At 53.3% G+C, this 21158-nt stretch overlaps 11 protein-coding genes across 11 annotated transcripts; 7 read left to right on the top strand and 4 right to left on the bottom strand.

The window, feature by feature from the left end:
- Positions 1 to 1653: 1653 nt before the first annotated feature.
- BDV59DRAFT_201579 (ATP synthase subunit C family protein) lies at positions 1654 to 2124 on the bottom strand (the record flags this gene model as incomplete). Its single annotated transcript, XM_073693837.1, has 1 exon — positions 1654 to 2124. The coding sequence occupies one exon, from the start codon at positions 2122 to 2124 to the stop codon at positions 1654 to 1656; it is 471 nt and encodes a 156-aa protein (XP_073548582.1).
- Positions 2125 to 6790: 4666 nt separating this feature from the next.
- BDV59DRAFT_24335 (uncharacterized protein) lies at positions 6791 to 7376 on the top strand. Its single transcript, XM_073696041.1, has 2 exons — positions 6791 to 7313; positions 7370 to 7376. The coding sequence occupies exon 1, from the start codon at positions 6859 to 6861 to the stop codon at positions 7237 to 7239; it is 381 nt and encodes a 126-aa protein (XP_073548581.1). The 5' UTR covers positions 6791 to 6858; the 3' UTR covers positions 7240 to 7313; positions 7370 to 7376.
- Positions 7377 to 7456: 80 nt separating this feature from the next.
- Positions 7457 to 8491, bottom strand: BDV59DRAFT_192945 (zinc-binding alcohol dehydrogenase family protein; the record flags this gene model as incomplete). The annotated part of the gene is made up of 1 exon (XM_073692130.1): positions 7457 to 8491. The coding sequence occupies one exon, from the start codon at positions 8489 to 8491 to the stop codon at positions 7457 to 7459; it is 1035 nt and encodes a 344-aa protein (XP_073548580.1).
- Positions 8492 to 9302: 811 nt separating this feature from the next.
- BDV59DRAFT_192944 (fungal specific transcription factor domain-containing protein) lies at positions 9303 to 11257 on the top strand (the record flags this gene model as incomplete). Its single annotated transcript, XM_073692129.1, has 4 exons — positions 9303 to 9393; positions 9449 to 9963; positions 10009 to 11009; positions 11065 to 11257. The coding sequence occupies 4 exons, from the start codon at positions 9303 to 9305 to the stop codon at positions 11255 to 11257; spliced, it is 1800 nt and encodes a 599-aa protein (XP_073548579.1).
- Positions 11258 to 11354: 97 nt separating this feature from the next.
- BDV59DRAFT_207555 (putative malic acid transport protein) lies at positions 11355 to 12666 on the bottom strand (the record flags this gene model as incomplete). The annotated part of the gene is made up of 2 exons (XM_073695021.1): positions 11631 to 12666; positions 11355 to 11567 (listed from the first exon to the last, which is right to left on the bottom strand). Exons 1-2 carry the CDS (start codon positions 12603 to 12605, stop codon positions 11355 to 11357), a joined length of 1188 nt encoding a protein of 395 aa, XP_073548578.1. The 5' UTR covers positions 12606 to 12666.
- A 313-nt stretch (positions 12667 to 12979) lies between these two features.
- BDV59DRAFT_24296 (cation-translocating P-type ATPase) lies at positions 12980 to 16436 on the bottom strand. The gene is made up of 3 exons (XM_073696040.1): positions 16094 to 16436; positions 15747 to 16012; positions 12980 to 15695 (listed from the first exon to the last, which is right to left on the bottom strand). Exons 1-3 carry the CDS (start codon positions 16340 to 16342, stop codon positions 13061 to 13063), a joined length of 3150 nt encoding a protein of 1049 aa, XP_073548577.1. The 5' UTR covers positions 16343 to 16436; the 3' UTR covers positions 12980 to 13060.
- On the top strand, positions 16437 to 16793 carry BDV59DRAFT_24295 (uncharacterized protein). Its single transcript, XM_073696039.1, has one exon. It carries the CDS (start codon positions 16532 to 16534, stop codon positions 16721 to 16723), a length of 192 nt encoding a protein of 63 aa, XP_073548576.1. The 5' UTR covers positions 16437 to 16531; the 3' UTR covers positions 16724 to 16793.
- A 450-nt stretch (positions 16794 to 17243) lies between these two features.
- Positions 17244 to 18298, top strand: BDV59DRAFT_24281 (palmitoyltransferase YKT6). The gene is made up of 5 exons (XM_073696038.1): positions 17244 to 17338; positions 17428 to 17481; positions 17543 to 17708; positions 17783 to 18063; positions 18121 to 18298. Exons 2-5 carry the CDS (start codon positions 17461 to 17463, stop codon positions 18244 to 18246), a joined length of 594 nt encoding a protein of 197 aa, XP_073548575.1. The 5' UTR covers positions 17244 to 17338; positions 17428 to 17460; the 3' UTR covers positions 18247 to 18298.
- On the top strand, positions 18043 to 18557 carry BDV59DRAFT_177227 (uncharacterized protein). The gene has a single exon (XM_073689579.1). It carries the CDS (start codon positions 18253 to 18255, stop codon positions 18463 to 18465), a length of 213 nt encoding a protein of 70 aa, XP_073548574.1. The 5' UTR covers positions 18043 to 18252; the 3' UTR covers positions 18466 to 18557.
- A 553-nt stretch (positions 18558 to 19110) lies between these two features.
- On the top strand, positions 19111 to 20995 carry BDV59DRAFT_177226 (uncharacterized protein). The gene is made up of 4 exons (XM_073689578.1): positions 19111 to 19185; positions 19243 to 19510; positions 19558 to 20831; positions 20882 to 20995. The coding sequence occupies exons 2-3, from the start codon at positions 19375 to 19377 to the stop codon at positions 20352 to 20354; spliced, it is 933 nt and encodes a 310-aa protein (XP_073548572.1). The 5' UTR covers positions 19111 to 19185; positions 19243 to 19374; the 3' UTR covers positions 20355 to 20831; positions 20882 to 20995.
- BDV59DRAFT_24267 (uncharacterized protein) lies at positions 20439 to 20995 on the top strand. Its single transcript, XM_073696037.1, has one exon. It carries the CDS (start codon positions 20523 to 20525, stop codon positions 20808 to 20810), a length of 288 nt encoding a protein of 95 aa, XP_073548573.1. The 5' UTR covers positions 20439 to 20522; the 3' UTR covers positions 20811 to 20995.
- Positions 20996 to 21158: the final 163 nt, after the last annotated feature.

Below are 21158 nucleotides of genomic sequence, written 5' to 3'. Positions count from 1 at the left end.
CATAGGTTGCCAGCCGCTCATACGATAGATCTTAATAGAGTGCAAATATATAGATACAGCTCTTCGCTATCCCATGCTGCCATCGACCACCCTAATGTATCCTTGCGTTCACATGGTCGGAGAGCAAACTCGCCCGAGATCACATGATCCATAAACACCTAACCATGGCAAAGGAATACGGATGTCCAACCCTTCCTCCCATCCACGCTCTTCTCTCCTTCAATTCCAAGCCATGGCTTCGAACAGAATCCAGCCCAGGTTGCACAAAACTCGGTCCTCCCGCCCATCCCGCAAGGTGGCTGCACTGGCTTGATTCCGGCCGTGATCCGATCGTCGCAGGGATCGGACACAGGGGCCAGCGAACTGTTGAGTGGACCTGCATCAGGATGATCTGATTGGGCCTGCAGGGACCGGAAAACCATTGCTCTTGGCGCAGGTTGAAGGAGCTTCGTGCATTGCATGTCCGTCTGCCGAGGGAAGCTTCCTTCCAAGCTCCGGTGTAGCTGGGTACGCTGCAAATGCAGGCATCCTGCAGCGAAGGGACTACGAGTCAATTATTACGCCTATATCTGCGGCCATACCCGTCAGGTGAGGAATTAGGAAGCTAGAATTAGTGGTAGCTTTTTATGGCGTCTCAACCAGTCTGGCCTGGGGCCACGCACCATTGAAAGGCAACCGGTGACGTTCACGATCCGGATCGCCGAATTCCAGATCCACAACGGCACACCCACGGTGTCAGAAGGGGTTTTCTCTTGTTTTTTTCGCCCTTCCTGTCTGAGTCCCCCGGCACGGAATACCCAGACGGTGTGCGTGGCTGTCTGTCCGTTAGTCCGGTCCCCCTTTGCTCGTTGTTTCAGGTCAGGGACCTCGCTGTTCCCCGTAGTACTCCGTACACGGTAGGGGTTTGCCATAGACATTAGGGTTGTCTTCTTGTTTGTTTGGGGGTTTATTCTGGTGAGATGGTGGAAATAATAAATAACAGAATTTGGTCGTGCATTCCACACGTCCATCCTAATCAACTGAGGCAGGGAGCTCCTCCGCCCATTCCGGCCGGTCTGACCTAGGTGGGCTCTGCCTTCCGGGTTATCCACCCACGCTGTTGTGAACAGTTGGCGCTGTCTAGGAGCAGCCTCATGGTGTAGTTAGGCTGTCTTGATTCTACAGCCCCCTATGGCATGACGTCTAGAATCGTAGCTCATCTGTAGCTCAATGCCAGGCCATCTAGATCTGGCTCCTAGTCTGGGGTAATCATCATGTCTAGTCAAGTCATGGATAGAAGAACCGAGGAAAGGTATGAAAGCTGGTTGGGGGTTTTCAGTGGCCATTTTAAATTCTATATGTACAATATATTGGGGATGGTGTAGATGATGCCAGGAAAGAAGTAGTACATGATATATAAAAAGACCACCACAAGATTACCTCCTAATGAACCGATGAAATGACCCCGGGGAAAGCAGCACAAGCACATTGTCACCAGTTCATTGTACAGCCTAAGAGAAAAACTTGACACTTTGCATTTGCCTCATACATATACCGTCTTCACCCTGAGATCCTCCACAACGAAATTTTTCACCGCAGAAGAGCCGAGGACGAAAACGATACCGTAGTGTTTGGTTGGGTGGACATTGGGTGGAATTGCGTGGTCCACACCGTTTAGACGTACTTGCACATCATAGCAACCATCAGGTCGAACAGACCAATGGCCTCAACGAAGGCAAAGCCCAGAATGGCGTAGGAGAAAAGCTGGCCACGGAGGGCAGGGTTGCGGGAGACACCGAGGAGGAGGGCACCGAAGACGAGACCGATACCGATACCGGCACCACCGAGACCAATGGCGGCGGAACCCATACCCATGTTCTGGGAGACCTGGACCATGGCGTCGGCGATCTCAGAGGAGTACTGGCGACGGCCCTGGACGTTGGCGAAGACCTGACGAGCGTTGGCCTGGATGAGAGAGGGCTGCTGGCGCTTGACGGTCTGGAAGGGGGTCATGGGGAGAGCGGTCTTGCGCTGGGTGGTGAAGGTGCGCTTGGGGGCGGCGAAGCGAGTGGCCGGGCGAGCAACCTTGGAGGTAGCAGCCATGGTGGAGGCCAGGCGAGAGGCAAAGACACGAGAGGAGGCCATTGTGATGGTGTTTTTTTTTAGGAGATTTCTCTGTGGGAGAGGAGAGAAAGGAAGAAAGGAAGGAAAAAGGAGGAAGAAGATTTGGGGGTAGAAGTTTTTTTAAGAGAAGGGGGGGGGTCGGAGGGAAAAAAGCTGGAGAAAGTGGCCAGCAGAGCAATAGTGGACATAAATACTCTCCCGCTAAAATTTCGACCTATTTTTTCCCACACACAGCCGGGGGGGTTGGTTCCCCTAGTTTCTTCCACCGCGTCAAGCCCTACAATGGGTGTAGGTGCGTGTGTGGTGGACGAGTGAGTGTGTATATCCCTATGCTTCCACGCACAACCCTGTGACTTATCGGGTTCATTCGGGAGGGGGCCAAGGGAGGATTCTTCTGGTCCAGCCAATGACACTCGCTTGAGCGAGGCCGCGCAGGTCCGCGGATGGAGCTGGAGAGAGCTGGTTTGACGACATGGCGTCCACAGTTGGGATGAGCTCCATCGGCCCAGTGGAGGGAGTGGACTGTCCCAGGAGAGTGCGTGGTGACAATTTTTTACGCTGCTACAGAGCAATTGATGCTGTCACGGTCTAAGGGAGTGTACTCCGTGCCAGCAATCCCCAGCAGGAGGCATATATCCTTTCAATGCCCTCCGTAGAAGGGCTTCTACAGAAGAGAAAAATCAGCCGAATTTCCCGCAGGTGGATCAGCATTCATACACTGGGTCCAGCAGAGTGGATAGACCCACTTAGCGTAACCTAGGGCTTTCCTGCTACCCAATCGACTGCAGGATTGACGTGCTAATTTCTGGCTTTCTTCTCGGACTTCATCCAAACCGGGCCGAATCGGGCATGCGGCTCCACCAGCACCGGCGTTTCCCTTTTTTTTTCTTCTGGCTCGGCTGGAGGCATTGGGACGCTTCGTCTCCTGCGTTTCCCTCGGGATGGCTTCTAATCCACTCAACTATTCCTTTTAGTCCCGTATTGAGCTCACCGATCTCTCCTATTTGGTCTTCGGCCGTTTTGGGTCAATCCGTGGCCTTTCCCACCCTCCTACGAAATCCGTCCTTCGTTCGGTTCAAGCCTAGAACTGCAGCACTGGAATGCTGCTGCGGCGGCCACCTCGACGAATTCTCCCCGAGTCATTTGGCATCCCTTCCGAGGGTGGTTGTCCAGGTTTTATATCCTTTGGACACATCAGAGACCCGGTGTCTCATGGAAGATCCCGCGGCCATCGACGAAAACGATCCTTGGCGGATGACCGAAAATTTTTTCTAGCGCAACACCAGAATATTAATTCTGAGAACACGTACTCCGTAGGACATCAGTACTTCTCCCCAATATTACCATGGATAAAACCTGTAGGAACGCATATTTTTGCGGTGTGGTTGGCATAGGTGTCCCCCTTTCTCATCTGCAGGAACCAGCTATCCCAGCAACAATCCCTAGATTCCTACTATGCATGTTCTCTCACCCCTGCCGGAAATCAAATTTCCTTATAGTAATAATAATAAAAATAAAAATAAAAATAACCCCTTACGTAACCAGTCATCATCCGGAATCCTCCTACATCCCCGACAACTCCCTATCGTCGCTGTTGGGACGAACGGACAAGGGTGCAGCAGATCCAGATCAAACCTGCAGCAACATCCCGGCATACTTAACCTAACTGATTCTAGCTGCGGCTGCAAACGTTTTCAGGAGCAACGGGTTTCGCCGAGTCTTCCCGAGTCTCTTCCGTCGCGGATTCCCCCGTTGCTTGCTTTTGTTTGTTTGTTGGATCTGTTCAATTGATCTATCAACAGAGCGGTGCATCCACATACGCTGGAGAGTAACTTGCTAGTGTCCTGGATTATTTCCTATCACTTATGGTGTACAGTGTAATATGATTCAAATTGAACACAAGGAGCCATGTCCATCTTCATCTCACCGAAAAAGGAAACATTACCGCTTACAGTTAGGGTAGTGCCGTCCCTCGGCAATCGTCTGCATCCTTCGCGCCTTCATGGCCAAGTAGGCAACTTCATGTGCTGTTTCTAAGTTGAAGGCCCCGTTGGAAATAAGTCTCCTCGCCGTGGCACTACAAACCTGTCGGATCTCGCAAGATGGACGTTTGTCAACATAGTTGCTGCAGGGGGCTGGAATGTGGTATGCGGGTGCGGATGCAGAGATATATTGCGCGTAGCTTTGGCTTTCGGCGCCCATACTGCGCACATTTTTAGGCTGAATGCGCAATTGAGTTTGGGCGCTCGGCCAAATCTAACCTCACCCAAAGTATATACATCGTTCAGCGCGGAGTATATGAACCCATGTCCATATACGGTGTAGATAACCCTACCGTTTTACGTGCTGTCGTAACCTTCTTCTCTCCATTCTGGAGCCGGAATGCTGGCTTCCAGACGTTGGAGACACCCCGTACCCCACACATTCCCGTCTTTGATGACCCATTCTGGTTCTCCATCCAGGGCTCCAGGTATTCTCCAGTCTGTCCCGCGGGCCAATGGAAACGGGAGGGAAAGCATTCAAAAGGAAATAACCTAGTGGAAATGCTGGAAGAGTACGTATGCGTAGAGACAGTACGAAAGGCCTGCCTGGCTTTGCTCAATTGACTGGATTCAGTGACGGAGAGCATGGCAGTTTCGTTCCCATGCCGTTCCTCCCTGCAATGTGCTCGGCCATTCACCCAACAGTGATTTGCCTTGAAGGCCGTGGTTAAATCATACAGATTTTGCGTATGTCGGACCGCCGACCGGATAGTAAGTCGATATATTATCCACTTCTGAGGCCCGCCGGTTACGTGTTTTTAGTTGACATACACAACAAGCTCATGTACTCAGGCCTGACAATCAGTCGAATTTCGCAAATCTGGCCGCTAGAGGTTCAGCTTCTAGGATCAAATCTTAATTAACTTCTCCAGGCCGACAATAAACTATATAGACTACTTCTCTAACGGCCCTACATTCCAATAACAACTGTTCAGGCTTTAAAGCTAGCTATATTCACAGAGCATAGTGTTAGTAATAATTAATACATCGCGCGTTCATAGACACTTTTGTTTAAATGGAACTGGGTTTAGGGCTAGTACAGGTCACCAGTCAGCGAATTAAGCATCAGTAAGATTTCGGCCCGTGGTTGCCTCTACCTCCACACCATATAGGGTCATACGAGATGCACATACTATATTTCTAATAAGAATAATGCATTGTGACGTAGATAATGCATGCCTCTAGACAATATCTAAAAAATGCGAAAATATGGTGCGATACCTAGAACATGCCCATCTCAAATATCGTGTGATTTCGTCATATGTCCCCGAAATGTTTAGTTATATCGTCCAGCTTAATAGGCGACTATCCTAGGCTTGATATAGACCCTCACATAAAGAGAATAATAAGACGCGTTAGGAGGGTTGTTCCTTCTAACTCGGGGTGTCCGGGGGTAAATTCCAACTGCTGTAGGCAGAGTGGTCAAACCCGTACACGGGCACGTAGTGGTGGGTGTCGAAACCACAGCGAGCTGGTCCCCTACACTGTGACCAACGGACTCGGGCTCTAGGGTAGACATACTTTGCAGCTACCGGCGGACAAAGTCATCGTGCATTGTGAGCTGGCTGGACATCGATGTCTCTGGGGATTGGCGGTGGATGGAATGCGCCCATCTCCAATGCACGTTACTGTCTATTAGCACGCTATTACCTGTAGGAGTTAGTGGCAGTTGACGTACTATTTCCGGGACTACTTTCTGCAATCGGTGAGGGAATAGGGCTCACTTCACTTGCTGGCCGATCTCTGTGGCAGACTCTGCGCCCCCAAAGACAATGGCAGCCGTAGCCACATTGTGTATGAATGCCCCCCTATTTACAACCTCTTTCGCGTTTCGATAGTGCTTTAGATCGCCCTACTAGTAAAACCGGTATTAGCAACTCCCCGGGCGAATCCCTAGAATACAACGACGAAACCACCTACCCCCCTGGGCCTTCGTCAGTCTGCAGCGTTACATGGGTCAGGTCGATTGTTGAAGGCACGTCACGCGCCTTCGTGATCAGACCGTTGGATACCGTGATATTGACAACGACGCATTCTAATTGAAGCCTTCCGGAGTCTATTTGTCGACGAAAGCTCCAGTCAAGCACCGGCCCAGGCAGAGAGAGCGTAGCACTAAGGTGTGGGTGCAGGCCAAGTTGAGGGATGAGTTTGAATTCTCATTGCAGTACTTTCTATATTTGAAATGGAATAGAAGAGTCTGACGGGTCCAAATAATATTTTAGTCGACGGCTTTATTTGAGATGGGCTCGTTTCGGACGTTGATGTGAGCCGGGAGACCGTTTCGGACGACAGGGATTGCCATGAACCATAGAGGGCATATGCGCCCACCAGCAAGAGCTTCTGTTCGTCCATTCAGCATAGACTGTGTCGTGAGGAGCAGTTGTAGGGCGGTGTCGCATACACCTGTCCCCAGTTTTGTAGAGGAGAGGCTGCGTCGACGGTAATCTTGAGAAGCTAGATCAACCATTTTCCTTCATTCCAAGTTGCTTTTTCCAGCTAGTGGTAGAGAATCTCCCACCTCAGAAGGGATACTGTTCGGCCGAGTCGTATCGTACTCGGGAATACATCTTTGAACTCCCATTTGTCCCCCAATCAGGTGATATCATGAGAAGGCGGAGTTGAGCGCCGATCTGATCATGGACCTCATCGGTTTTCGAATTCGGAAGAAATACCTACTTCTGATCAAGAGAGCCTCCGCTCAAACAAACTCGTCATGCAACCTCCATCCAATGTTTATTATTCCCGTCCCTATTCCTTTTTTTGGCCCGGCGTGTTCATCTTCGTTGGCGCCTTCTCTTGTGCTGGTCTAACGGACACTGTCAGCCGAAGCGCCAGCATTTTCCTCTGGACCGCCTACATCCTCGCAGTCCTGGTTATCATGGCCATCGACCCTTTATGTGTTTTCGAGAAACAAGAGATAGACGAAAACGGGCGCTCGGTCCCTGTTCGCCGCCCACTGGTCGGATTTCGCTCTTGTGAGCAGGTGATTCCTTTGGAAGTCCTGGAGCGGAGACTATATCGAACAGAGGATGGCGAGGACCAGCCCCGGCTTCAGGATGGGTATAGATATGGGTTGGCATATGTGCGCATCTAGAGACTGGTAAACGCTGTCTTCCCGCTTGCTGCGACGACAGCTCTGGGACATTGAGCGCTCAGCCCCTACTCCAGGTCAGTGCTCTCCTGCCCATGTATCATTAAATACTGGTTCTTAATCATTATGCTAGCAAATTGTACGGAATTTTTTGACATATTCATGGTACTAACTTATTTTCCTAGAAATATAGAGAGGCTATGTAGTCGTGGCCGGGTGGTTAAGGTGTCTCTGAAACATTATAGACCAATTTCTCACCACTGACCTTTCCATCTTTCATCAACTGCAATCCCTCCAGGACACCCTGCAGACCCTGAGAGCCTACATTGGGCTTATGAGGCTTGATATTTCCTTCCGCCAACAGCTGCTCCGACAAGGCGCTGAACTTCTCTGCAAACTCTCTATCCTCAGGCTTCGCGGGAAATACGGTGTCATGAATTTTGAATTCTTCACCCACAGCGGTATACCCGAGCGTCCAGCGGGAATTCACATTTTCCCGTTCAATGCCGATATTCAACAAAGCAGTGTAGTGGCCACCCTGCGTCGAGATGGCATTATCACAGTATTTGGCCGTGGGCTCAAGCGAAATAGTGTCCAGTACCAGTCTCAGATGGTCCTTGGTATATTCACGGATGGCGCTTGCGGAGTCAGGGTCCCGATAATCAAAGACAGCATCCGCTCCAAGTTGCTTGACCATGTCGAAATTATGCGGGGAGCACGTCGCCAACACTTGATATCCCGATAATTTAGCGTACTGGATAGCCAATGCTCCCGTGGCTGTCGACCCGCCGTAGATCAGAATCGGCTCCGGCTGGGAGAGGGGACCTGTTGGGGGAGCCAGTTTCAAGCTCTGATAAAGAGCCTGGCCGACAGTGACAATTCCTACACCCAAAGTGGCGGCCTCTTGAAAGCTCATCGAGTCGGGGATATGCATCTGGAGGTCACCCTTGACCACGATGTATTCGGCAAACGTGCCGTCTTCGGGCTGCACGCCGTTGGAGCCGTGAGCAAAACCGCAAACACGGTCTCCCTTACGGAATGGTTTCGTGACATTCTTCCCAACTTCCTCAACAATACCAGCGTAATCACAACCGACGAGAACGCCAGGAGAAGCAAGAAATTCGATATGTTTCCAGTCCGTCGGGTTGAGAGCCACACTCACCGTCTTGACGAGAATGTAGTCATCGCGGAGAGAGGGGATGGGACGCTCCGTGATGGACGCCTGCTGGGGAGCGGTGATGACGACTGCTTTCATGATGGGGTAGTTTGTTGGCTCTGTCTGATCCTGATCGGTACCCCGTCCTGATTGCAGGGTTATATAGTTACATATAGTTCCTCCTGCTCAAAATGTCTCCGGATTACAAATCCAGCAGCGGAGATGAGTCAGCCGCCCCACGGCAATCTATTCTATGAGGGAACGGACGCCGTCTACTAGACTAAACTACTACAACCTTTTCGCCGTGCTCCTGCCAGAGCCCTACTCGGTAGGTTTGTTCTACCGCATCCCGTTCGGGTCTATCTTCCTTTCGGAGACATGCTGACAGCATCACAGCCCTTGGTCAGCCCCTCTTCCTCCTTGGACAAGGCATTGGGCTGCAAACCATCGATCTCACCGCCTCATCGTGGTTGATCGTGATAGATCGTTGAAGATGCTGGGCACATCGGACCAATAATAGCCCGGCTCACAGCATATCCACTCAATCACCATCATTGCCATAAGCCTTGCTTACAAAACAGCCCGGCGGAGTTGCTCTTCGGTCATTCTATACAGAAATCGGACCGATTACTTGCACTTTTCCGCTTCATTCCCCCATATAATGACTCCCTCTCCGCGAGAGCGGGTCGCCAGGGCCTGTGAACACTGTCGTTCGCGGAAGATCAAATGTAACGGCGAGCATCCATGTAATGGTTGCTCGCGACACCCGGAGCGATGCGTGTACCGCACGGGGCTCATCCGCCAGAGGAGGAGTCGGCAGATTAAGGAGCCGCGCAAACCTCCGGCAAGCTTGCTGCCTGCCACCAAGTCGCCGGGGACCCCCAGTGGTGACCTACCGCATGTCATCCCCATGGATGACCCGGCACACTATAAACGACAACATGAGTTAAGAGCTGGCATTGGAGTGGCGAACCCGAAGACAGGGAACTTTCAGTTCTATGGTATTCTCATTGCCCTAATGTATCTCTGGTGCCCCCAAGGATTGACATTTCGTAGGGCCGTCATCCGGCTTTTGCTTTCTGCAGCGTGTTTATCAAAGAATCATGCAATCAGCATCCAATGAATCGCTCCTCAATCGTCGGAGCTGCTCCATTCCTGACGCCCTACAGAAATGGGGCATGGAGCGATTTATGTTTGCCGCCGATACGGGGGCCGGCGATCCACGTCGTGGCCCATGGCCAACTGAGGCATTTCTCCCTCGCGCCTTAGGAGACCACTTCATCGATGCGTATTTCAAAATCATGCACCCGCAGATGCCGGTTCTCGTCCACTCCGAGATCCTCGAATCGTGGGACCAAATGTGGGAGACGCCCGTGCGCGGAAGGGCGCTAAAAAACCAGGAGATCCTGTTCATGGTTCTTGCCATTGGCTCACGAGTAGTCAACCTGAAGGGTAAGGAGCCCGAGGCTCGAGTCGAAGGATGGGCGGAGTACTTCTCAAGTCGTGCTTCAGAAGGACCGATATTTCTCCAAGAACCAAGTGTGAAGGGCATGCATCTACTGCTACTCAAAGTACGTCGTTCTCGATCTCCCTCTCTTCTTCCCTAACCAGGCCAGACCATGTACTCCCTACAACTAATGCGACAAAATGACGCCTACCTCTACCTCGGACACGCCTCCCGAACCGCGATGGTGCTGGGTCTGCACCGATCACAGGTCACCAACGGCCGAGAGCCACACATGCACCGACTGCGGCTAACTTTCTGGATCATGTTCGTCTTTGAACGGATATCGTCAGTATACATGGGGCGACCATCTGCGCTGTCCGAGAACCAAATCGACACCGCCTACCCCGAAGACCTGCCCTATCTCAGCAACGACCGCTACCACTCGCCATCCGTAGAATGCGCCTGGGTGCGCGCCATGGCGGAAATTGCCAAGCTCGCCGACCGGGTGTCCATCGACATCTACTCCCCAGCCAGCATCAAGAGCGTCGCCGACATGGCCAAGGTGCACCAGACAAGCATTGAATGCGACGCCGCCCTGCAGACCATCACGCGGACGCTGCCCCCGTACCTGCACTTCTTCGACGAGTCCGTGCCCATCGGCGACGACTGGCAGGAAATCCAGCGTATCAGCCTCGGCTTCAGCTACTACGTCGTGCGCATGCTGCTCTACCGCCCGGCGCTGGTCCTCACCACGTTCTTCAACTCGACCGCGGAAGCCCAGCAGACCGCCGAGAGCTGCGTCGACCTGCGCGCGTGCATCGATGCGTCGACGTCCGCCGCGCGCAACCTTGTCAATCTCGCGTACGATGTGTATTTCCGTCGCTTCCCGGATATTCGCTACGACGGCGCTCTCGCCTCGTTCATCGTCTCCGCGTGCATCACTTTGCTGTACGACGTCCTGAACCTAGGTACCGACCCTGACCGAGCCCGGGGGACGTTTGCCGTCGTCGAACGCGGCATCCGCTGCTTGGATGAGATCGAGCATGCCGGGTATACGACCGGCAAGGCGATGAGCGTCGACCTGATGAAGGTGGCGAAGCAGGCGGTGTCGGCGGCGGATCCCGTCGTGGACACGAATCAAGCTTTGGTTGATTCGTTCCCGTGGTTGGAGTATGTTTTCCCGATATCTTCTCGACCATCTCTAGGCTAACCGATGCATCTGTAGTTGGACCAGCGGCACGACGGTGGAGAGCACCACCACCTCTGTTCCGACGCCGTACACGTTTCCGCAGGATGCTTCCCTGGCGGGAATCGGCACGCTGGCAGGTGACACTGCCATGCTGACGGACTCCGAGGTGAATTATCTCTGGATGGGGAATGGGTTTGATCCGAGTACGATTCCGGGGTGTCTATACTAAGTACATACATATATCATATCCACATAGTCTTAATCCATACACATTTATACATCGCCCTATGCATTTATACACCAAACTATATCGTACAATCTAATCACTACGCCTGTTTATCCCCGTACAGATCTACGTATTTCTGTCTCCAGCCCTGATCCAACCCCAGAACTTTCCCAGTGACAATCCCCTTGACAGTGAACAACGTCACCCAGATTGTTAGGGCAATTAGCAGGAGCAGCAGCGCGGTCGACCAAACATGGAACGCCGGGGAATCCATCAACTTCCCCAGTTCCACCGCCGAATTAGTATACACTCCCTACCGCACATTAGCAAGGGGACCCACCAACCCAGACAACCCACCAAGCGATGGCAGACTCACCCACGGAAAGATCAACGACCAGGTCGCCAACGTGAAGCGAGTCGCGCGCAACCCACCCGGCTGCACCGCCAGGGTGTGCAGAATACTCACGATGGCAAAGCACCACCAGAAGGTGGCAAAGCCCCAAGACAACAGGCCGGAGAATTGGCTGATGTAGCCGATGGGGTCGGTGGCGCGGGCCGTGAGCAGGTCGCCGCGGTCGTAGGCGGCGAAGGCGCCCTGCAGCACGGCCTGCCCCAGAGCCTGCAGAGCAAAGCCGCCCTGGCCGAACGGCCCACAGAGGATCATGTCCTGGTAGACCTTTTCCGGTGTGGGGTGGAAGTGGGAGAAGTGGTCGAGGAGTACGACGGCGGAGAAGGCGATGGCGAGGGCAAAGCCGGCGCCGATTTCTAGGTACGCCACCAGGATGGCGGGCACCTGGAGGCGGACGCTGATGTTGGCCGAGACGCAGACGACTCCGGCGCCTGCGGCGGAGGTGAGCGCGGCGATGACGGGGAGGAGGATGGCCGGGGGGATGCGCTCGAGCCCGATGGGCTGCAGCTTGAGTTGCACGTAGGGGATGGCGATGAGGGCGGTTACGGATAGGCCGGTGGTGATCCACCAGAGGATGTAAACAGCGAGCCCGGAGGAGGTGCCGTACTGCAGACTGGCCATTTGAATGATGGAGGTGAAGGTGATGGGGATGCTGGCGAGACAGGAGGTCTCGAGGATGTTGTCGCGCAGCTCACGGGCCATGTGGTGGCGGTAGAGACATATTCGGAGGCTGTAGATGGCGAGGAAGATGCCAAGCACGGCAATTGTGTAAATCCAGACAATCTTCGCTAATATTGGGAGCGCGCCGAACTGGTAGTGCAGCTGGTGCAGGAGCACGGCGATGATGCCGGTGCCTTGTGGGATGAGGAACCATTGCGGAGTAAAGTGCCAGACTGCGCGGGAGAAGGGATGGGCAGGCGGGGGATCATCTTGTATGGGCATCGTGGGGAGTAATGGGAGGAGGTATCGAGGAGGCGTTATGGCGTGCAGCTCCTATACAAATTGTTCCGGAGCATGAGGTTATCCGCGATTAGGGTTTTGGCGATATGTTGACGTCATGCATCGCGCTGGTCTACGAGGCATATAAACAGCCAATGATCAAATGCCGCATGAGGGGAAGGAAAACGTTGAAGTAAATAGAATAAATGGAATTTTACCCCTATTCTACCTACTTTCGCTACTTCTAATCTGTGCATACTTACTTGTTCTGGTCGAGGAGAAAACCCTCCCCTGTAGTGAGCGAAAAGAACAACCATCATAACCGCGTCCCCTTCCGTCGACTTTATGCGAGTTCCATTATCCAGTGAGCTGTGATCCGTATATCGCGTGCGCTGAAACCTTGGTAAAAATGGATGGTTCCCTGGCCCTATTTCATCGCGGACCAAGGAAAGCAATCGTTAAGGATGCTCACAGATCTGCTCATGGGCATATGGCTGCTGTTTCTTCGCTCGCGAGCGGAAGTACACTCGCTTGGCAAATTTCCAGGCCTCGACGCCCGCGAAGAAGAGAACAGCCTCGACGAAGACGATGCCCCATTCCCAGCTGATGGCGGTGTGCTTGAACACGTCGTGGTTGATCACAGGGATATAGATGATAGGGAACGTGGTGATCCAGCCAGCCATGATCGACCAGAACAGGAACTTGTTCCGCCACACGTCATACATCCACTGGGTGAAGTACTTCTTGGACTTGGGCTGCATACGGAAGAACGACCGCCGCATGTTCACCATCTCCCACGCGAGGAACAAAGCAAACCACGTCAAACAGACAAAGGTGGTGGATCGGGCTTTGAAAACCAATTCGCACTCCTCCCAGTATCTGGCGTTGCAGTCACGGCCCAGGTTTCCGTCGCCAAATACCCACATCCGCAGGGAGAACGCCGCCAGACACAGCGCCGCTGTCCAGAGGCCATAGACGAGAATGTCAACAATGACCTCCCAGGTGAAGATGCCAGCTTTGCTTTGGGGAGGTCGGTCCATGATATCGGGAGCGGCCACCTCCATACCGAGACCCATGTCGGGCATGCCGGAGGTGATCATGATAATCCAGATAATCTCCACTGGTGACAGGGGAAAAACAGATTGCCCATTCTTGTCCTGGAACGCCAGGCCGATAAGCAAGGTACACGCCTGCGCAATATTTTCCGACAAGAGATGAAGTACGAACTTCTGAATGTTATCGAAGATACGACGGCCTTCTTCGACAGCATTGAGGATCGACGCAAAATTATCATCGGTCAGAATGATATCAGATGCGTCCTTGGCAACATCTGATCCCGCCTGTCCCATGGCAATGCCGACATCTGCATGTTTGAGAGAAGGAGAATCATTGACTCCATCACCAGTCATAGCAGCAAAGCGCCCCCGCCGGTGAAGGGCATCAATCATACGCACTTTTGTCTGGGGAGCACAGCGTGCAACGACCAGAGGCAAGGTGGGAAGAGCATCGATTTCGTCGTCCGTTAGTTTATCAAATTGACCTGCAGTCATGACCATGGCATCAGAGACATCCGCCGCCACCGTGCTGAGATCTGCAGGAATGATTCCGACTTGCTGTGCAATTGCTTTGGCAGTTCCCGGGTGGTCTCCGGTCACCATGTGCACAACAATGCCCGCTTGGTAACATGCCTGAATAGCGCCGGCAGTCTCAGGGCGGGGAGGATCATACAGACCGATCAGACCCAAAAAGCAGAGATCCTTCTCGACTTCCTCACGGTTGATGTCAGAGCCTTCAAGGAGTCGAGACTCTTCCTTGTAGGGTCGATGAGCCAACGCTAAGACCCGGAGTCCCAGCTTGGCAAGCTCCTCCATGTTCTCGAAAATCTGCCTGCGATGATCCTCAGTCATTGCCACAGGGGTGGACGAATCCTGGTCCCAGATAACAGACGTGCATGCATCGACGATCCGTTCGACAGCACCCTTGGTGAAGACCATGGTATGTTCCTCCTTCTCGACAAACTTGCTAAAGATAACAGACATCTTTTTGATGGTCGAGTCGAAGGGGAATTCCGCTTTTTGATGCCAAACCGCACCTTCGCCTTTGGTCCATCGGTCGCGGTTCCAATTGAAACGAGAGGCAAACACCTCAATGGCAATCTCAGTGGGCTCGCCACGAGCACACCATTCGTCTTCCTCTGATTTGTACACATGCGACAGGTTAGCCATGGAAGCCACATCGAGAAAGTCTTCCAACTGGCGATTTCCAACCACGAGTTCCTCTACATTGTTTGCCGCAGGGCCTTCTTTCTCCTCACTAAACTGCAGGGGAGATACCGGTGTGAATGTTACGTCACCGACCGTGGGGTTGAAAGGCTCGTTGGAAGTGCCCACAGAGTAGATGCCCTTGGAAGGGATCCAGGCTTTTTTGACAACCATCTTGCCTTGCGTCAGGGTCCCGGTCTTGTCGGAGCAAATGTCGGTGACTGCACCAAGGGCCTCGAGGGAGTCCAACTTGCGAACAATGACATTGCGCTCCACCATGCGTTTCGTGCCGACTGCCATGGTGATAGTAAGGACCACTACGAGACAGGCAGGAATCATGCTCAGACCAGTTCCGACAGCGTACAAGATCACCTCCGATTTATTGCTGAAAAGGTTTGCAGCCATGACGATGATGGCGAAAAGCACAGCGACACCGAATAGCAAGAGGGCAAGTTTGGAGAGCTTTCGCTGCAACGGGGTACCAACGTTCACCCCTAGAAAACGTCCGACGGCGTCGGTTCCGGTAAGGGTCCACGCCTGGACATACCACCGTTTCTTGGTCTCACCGTTGGGACCACGCTTGACGGGGCGTCTCTTACTATTACTTGCGCGCAATGCGGCGGCAATGGACCCGATCTCAGTGGACATGCCAGTGGCAACGACGACACCGCGGGCGCGACCGCGGGTCACTGTGCTCGAGCTGTAGGCGATGTTGAGACGGTCCCCAGGGCCGGTATCTTCCTTGAAGGTGGCGTCATGTTCCTTCTGTACAGGAAGCGATTCACCGGTTAGAAGGGCTTCATCGGTGTCGAAGTTGACCGCCTCGACCAGTCTGGGCAAAATTAGATCTGTTTAACCACTGCATGCCAGATGATGGACTCACCTCAGATCCGCAGGAACGGTATCGCCTGTCTTCAATTCGACCATATCGCCGGGGACAATATCGGTGGAGGGAACGGAGTATGTCTGGCCACCTCTGGAGACTATACCGGTTGGGGAGCTCAGCGAACGGAGCGAGTCCATAGTCTTCTCCGCATTGTATTCCTGGAAGAAACCGACGACGATATTGAGGAGGATGACGAAGCCAATGACGCCGCCCTCGATCCACGATTCAATACCGAAACTGACCGCCATGGCCAGGATCAGCACCTAGAACGACGAATTGGATCAGATTCTGGGAGTTCTCATATAACGTGGGAAATCAAGACAAAAGATAGTGGGTCCCTTAACTAGCATCATTGCGTTGGCCACCTGACGGACGAGGATCTTGACGACGGAGACTCCCTCGCCCTCGTCCAGCTTGTTGGGGCCATACTGCTGCAGACGACGACGGGCCTCGTCTTCGGTGAGACCCTCATCCAGATGGGTGTCAAGTTGCTTGATCACGACTTCATACGGAAGAGTGTGAGCGGGCTCCTGTAGAGGAGCGGCTCCCGAGCCTGGGATGGCCGACTCGGTAATGCGTTTGTCGTCTGGCATCGGAATGACAAGTTACACTTCAATCGACAACGGATTGACACGATGAGAGTACGGAAGAAATAGCCGGAGAGAGGAATGGGCGAGGAGGGGTTTTAAAGGACTTCTCGGAATCCCGAATGCCCAAGAAGAGTTTGAACATGTTAGTTCCTTGGCAGGAAGATACTGATTGAGCAATTGTAGGGAACGAATATGCCCCGTGGGTGGTGGGCAGAGACAGTCTTCTGGGCATCTCCGCCTGGAGAACCAATGGTGGTGGTGGAAATCCGTCAATCGCCAAGAGAGGCCTTGGCCGCCAAGTACATATCTTCTCCACCCTTGCCAGGTGGCTCTCAATCTTGCTTCCGGCTGCGTGGTCGATATCGTGTCCGGCGGAGTTGGTAGCAAATGAGATGTCTGGGCATGACTGATCCTGGTAGGCGGGGAACCACGGACTCGTGCTCTCCTACCAGAATTGCTCCATGCGGGCGGATTGGCAATCAAGCCGCTGAAGTCTGCATTGGGATCTTTTGGTGGAAGATCCTCTAGTTGAGAATACCGTATTCTTCCTTTTTGTGCCTTCTCTTGTGTCTCGTCCCATGGAGGATGCAACCGAATTTGGGCAAGGTGGGCGACAGGAGCGTCTTCAGACCTCGTAGGTCATCTTGATGCCCGGAATCTGTGCCCCCAGTCAGGGATGTACGCCGTAGCCAGCGTTGATCATATTTCCATGGAGCTAGAGAGCTGGAGAGCTTGTCTATTTCTTGTTGTCTCCTATGTACGCAGTAGTGTTGCATCGTGTGTTGATTAGTATGCTCAATCCTCGGCCCGTTCAGATCCTTGTGACATCTGATGTCATCCGGGAGGAATGTTGTCTGCCTGGGCCATCACAGTGACAGAACGCATTCCGGTCAGAGTCGACATAGATAGAACAGAGCACATCAAAAGACGATTGGGATCACCCCCAGCTAGATACGTCCGTGGGGTGGTGGTTGTTTCAAATTGAAAGAGTATCAGAGGGTAAGAATTTCCCACCCCCTAAAGGCGGTGAGTCCGAAGGCTCTTCCGCCCTGCTATGTTTCTCCCCGCAACTGATTGAACTACGTCAGTTTCCTCCCAGTTTCACCTCCCATCCCGTCAAAATGAAGCTTCTGTACATCGGAGTATGTCGTTCTCATCCTGATGCCCCGTCTAACAGACACGGAATTAATTTTCCCCAAATAGATTCTCCAAAATGCCCAGCAGCCCGCTGTGGAGCTCTGCGCGGAGCGTGAGCTTAGCAGCTACTCGCGCTTCACCAGAGGCAGTATCAGCGAGTTCATGACCATGTTCAGCAAGACTGTGGCGGAACGCACAAAGCAGGGCCAGAGACAGGATATCCAGGAGCAAGGTACGACAGTCGTATCCCACTCCGACTGCGAACCCACCCCCTGAACGTCAGCTAACGACAAATGCCCCCTAAAGACTTCACCTTCCACGTGTATGCGCGAACCCAGGGCGTGGCCGGGGTGATCATCAGCGACAACGAATATCCGTCGCTGGCGGCACACCAGATCCTCTCAAAGACCCTCGACGAGTTCCTCGCTCAACACCCCAACGCCGGCACCTCGACCGAGCCTGTCTCCTTCCCCTCGCTCAAGACGTACATCAGCGCCTACCAGGACCCGCACCAGGTGGACAGCATTCTGAAGATCCAGAAGGAACTGGACGAAACCAAGATCGTGCTCCATAAGACTATCGAGAGTGTATGTATACCCCGTGTAGGAAGGTGGATCCCCTGCTGACTTGTTCGACCCGGCCAGGTGTTGGAACGCGGGGAGAAAATCGATGATCTGGTGACGAAGAGTGAGGGACTCAGCTCGCAGAGTAAGATGTTCTACACGAGCGCCAAGAAGCAGAACAGCTGCTCTGCCTGCGTGGTGATGTAGACGAGGATGGATCTATATCCGAACGCTATGACTGTGATTTATTCGGAGCGTTTGACTGGTTTTGCTTTCCTGTTTCCGTACTGGGTTATAGCCGTCCTTCATTTTAGTGCCACTGATGATTGTTTTGCCTCGATAAAGCTTTGTTTGAGACGGGAAGTATACTGGGGATGGTGCCGCTTTTGGCCTGTGGGGTTTCCTGGGTCAACTCGTTCGCTTTAGACTTAATATAAGGCTGTTTGTCTTTGGATGTTGGCAGCATGACGACGACAACTCATGCGATATGAGGGAATTATCTAGGTAGATATTAGTATGGTTCTATGAATGTACGCCGTCTACAACTTTACTGCGTACAGTGGACCCTTGCTCCACCGATACCGACGGCGTACATCCGGCTACCTAAGTACTATCTAGTACAGAGTAGGTAGGTACAAGAACACAAGAATGTACCTAGTATTATCTAATCCTTTGCAGACGACCACCACAATACTTCCGGCGAAACAACTACTCCGTCTGGATTAGCATCGACTCGTAGATCATGCGGAGATTAGGGCTCAGGGCCGGATTGGGCACTGGGGTAGGGCACTGCCCCTTTGGGCAACTCCACCCGGCAACGGCGGGCGATGATTCGCCTTCTGGAATAGAAGCAGTTTCCACGATTGATCGTGAGTGGCCGATCCAGGGTCTCTTCTTTGCTGCCGTCCAATCGCCGACGGTACCCGGGTTGCCGGCCCGGTCCCCGCCCTCATTGGCTGGAGGCGCCGAAATCTCATACTTCTCGACTTGCCTGAAGATTGTCGGTGGATGTGGATGTGGACATCAGACACTTGGGCGTCATTGACGTGCTTTCGTTCTCTCCTGTAACCCGTTTCACTCCTTCTTCAGCCCCTCCTTCTCCCTATCGTGCATATATACCAGCATACCGGCATTCACGCGGAGTCCAGGTGAGCACCAGAAGCTCTCGATATATCCCTCCACTCCATTACTCTAACCGCGTATAGAATTTCCATTTTCCCATCGTTCTTCTCTTTTTCTTCTCTTACTCCATCGTTTTGAGCGTGCATTGCATCCATTCCCTCCACCAGCGTCTTTCATCCCACCTATGACTTTGGTCTAGAGTTATCCTACGATATGGAACATGATCTAGCTATTCAGGCACTGCCTTTTGGCATGAAGAGGAATCGGCTGGCCGAATTCCTCACGGCAGATGCTCTCGTTGCTGCAGGCTCAGCAGCCTTGGTCACTCCGGCGGTGATGATTCTTGACCGGTGAGTCCACCTCCCGAATGCCCACCACACTCTCCTAACAAAGATAGACTCGTCGTCGAAAAATCATCCCATAACCAGCCTCTCCTGCCCGCATTCCGCCGACATCTGTGGCTGTCCATCACCCAGCCCGCAACCTTTCTGACCTCCCGGCCGAGTCTCCTGGTCTGGTCCCTGTACACCGCAACGTTTGCAACCGCCAATGCCACAGAGACGCTCCTGGGCGAGGTCTTCCCCCACATCGACCACGCACTCGCTACCACCTCGACCTTCCTTTCAACCTTCGTCGTCAACTCGTCCGTGGGCATCTGGAAAGACGTCCGCTTCGCCCAGCTCTTCGGCCAGAACCACAATTCATCCCTCAACAAGACACCCACGGCCTCGCCGACGACCCCTCCTCCCGCATCCCCCGCTCCTCCCACCAGCAAGATCCTCCGTTCCGCCCGCTCCTTTCGTCTCGGCACCTACTCGGCCTTCTTGATTCGCGATGCCCTCACCATCTTCGGCTCCTTCAGCCTGCCCGCCATGGTCTCCGCCTCCATCCCCGACTCGGTGGCCTCGCGCGAATACCTCAAGATCCTCCTCGCCCAGCTCGCCATCCCTGCCTCCATCCAGCTCATCAGCACCCCGATCCACCTGCTGGGCCTCGACCTCTACAATCGCCCGATGGCCTTATCAGCACGTGACCGGTCGAGTCGCGTGAGCCGCGACTGGATCGGGGCTTCGCTCCTGCGCATGTGTCGGATTATCCCAGCGTTTGGGCTGGGCGGGTTCGCCAACACGGAAGGGCGGGCATTTTTGCACCAGCAACTCCGGCTCCACGATGAGGAACATGCGAGCGAGTGAAGAAGCCGCATTCCGTTCCATCTGCGGTACGCTGCATTGCCAAGCTGGAGGCAATTTGGGTTATCTGCCGGCCCGGATTGGCTCCCCGGTGACCAATCCGCCCCACCCGCCACCGGAAGCCCTAAAACCTGCCCTCCCAGTAACCCTAAGCCCTAGGTGCTTGGCCCGATGGGGATATCTGCTTCTCCACTGCCCTGCTTGACCGGCCCGGTTTACAGGACCTCACGCCGGAGACTGCTCTTGCTTGCCGTTGTCGGTCACGACCGGATATCCCTCGGTATGGAGGCGGAGATGACACCTGGACTGAGGGGTCCGAATCACTGCGGAGGGGTTGGCCCCCCACGTCTGGGACTGTCTAGTTCGGAGGCGATCGATCGTGGTGCTGGGTGTTGGGATATTGTTAATAAAGCCAGCTATAGATCATGCATAGACGCTGTACATAGTCGACTTCAATAGACCCTTTGCATCAATGAATAACTATGAACTTCATGAATCACAGAGACTGACGCTGTACAAGTCAATCTTACATCCTGCACCTAGATCACGAAGCACATGCTGTTTCTTGTCACTTGGAGCCACAATGATCGAAATACTGTACGGAGATTGGGGCAGGAAGTGTTGAACTACAGTATTCATTTAAGGTACCAGGTACGGAGAGAAGATCACCGATGGAAAGTGTACACAAGTTATTATGTACTAGTTAGTAATGTGGCCATTATGTAATCCATATGCATGGCTGCACGTGCCGCACGCCTCGACGCGTCTCTGGGGATTCGCGACAACGGCTGACTTGCCTTAACTTCC

This window comes from Aspergillus ambiguus (assembly GCF_047715705.1).
Source record: "Aspergillus ambiguus strain CBS 117.58 unplaced genomic scaffold BDV59scaffold_13, whole genome shotgun sequence".
NCBI lineage: Eukaryota > Fungi > Ascomycota > Eurotiomycetes > Eurotiales > Aspergillaceae > Aspergillus > Aspergillus ambiguus.
This window is presented reverse-complemented; position numbering and strand designations above follow the sequence as displayed.

Excerpts from the sequence above, each read along its gene's own strand:
- BDV59DRAFT_24335 (XM_073696041.1), top strand. The coding sequence starts at position 6,859 with ATGCAACCTCCATCCAATGTTTATTATTCCCGTCCCTATTCCTTTTTT.
- BDV59DRAFT_24296 (XM_073696040.1), bottom strand. The coding sequence starts at position 16,342 with ATGCCAGACGACAAACGCATTACCGAGTCGGCCATCCCAGGCTCGGGA. Across the intron at positions 16,013-16,093 it reads TGGCCAACGCAATGATGCTA|GTGCTGATCCTGGCCATGGC; the intron begins GTTAAGGGACCC and ends TCGTCGTTCTAG. Across the intron at positions 15,696-15,746 it reads ACCGTTCCTGCGGATCTGAG|ACTGGTCGAGGCGGTCAACT; the intron begins GTGAGTCCATCA and ends AATTTTGCCCAG.
- BDV59DRAFT_24295 (XM_073696039.1), top strand. The coding sequence starts at position 16,532 with ATGCCCCGTGGGTGGTGGGCAGAGACAGTCTTCTGGGCATCTCCGCCT.
- BDV59DRAFT_24281 (XM_073696038.1), top strand. The coding sequence starts at position 17,461 with ATGAAGCTTCTGTACATCGGA. Across the intron at positions 17,482-17,542 it reads TGAAGCTTCTGTACATCGGA|ATTCTCCAAAATGCCCAGCA; the intron begins GTATGTCGTTCT and ends TTCCCCAAATAG. Across the intron at positions 17,709-17,782 it reads ACAGGATATCCAGGAGCAAG|ACTTCACCTTCCACGTGTAT; the intron begins GTACGACAGTCG and ends TGCCCCCTAAAG.
- BDV59DRAFT_177227 (XM_073689579.1), top strand. The coding sequence starts at position 18,253 with ATGGATCTATATCCGAACGCTATGACTGTGATTTATTCGGAGCGTTTG.
- BDV59DRAFT_177226 (XM_073689578.1), top strand. The coding sequence starts at position 19,375 with ATGGAACATGATCTAGCTATTCAGGCACTGCCTTTTGGCATGAAGAGG. Across the intron at positions 19,511-19,557 it reads GGCGGTGATGATTCTTGACC|GACTCGTCGTCGAAAAATCA; the intron begins GGTGAGTCCACC and ends CTAACAAAGATA.
- BDV59DRAFT_24267 (XM_073696037.1), top strand. The coding sequence starts at position 20,523 with ATGGGGATATCTGCTTCTCCACTGCCCTGCTTGACCGGCCCGGTTTAC.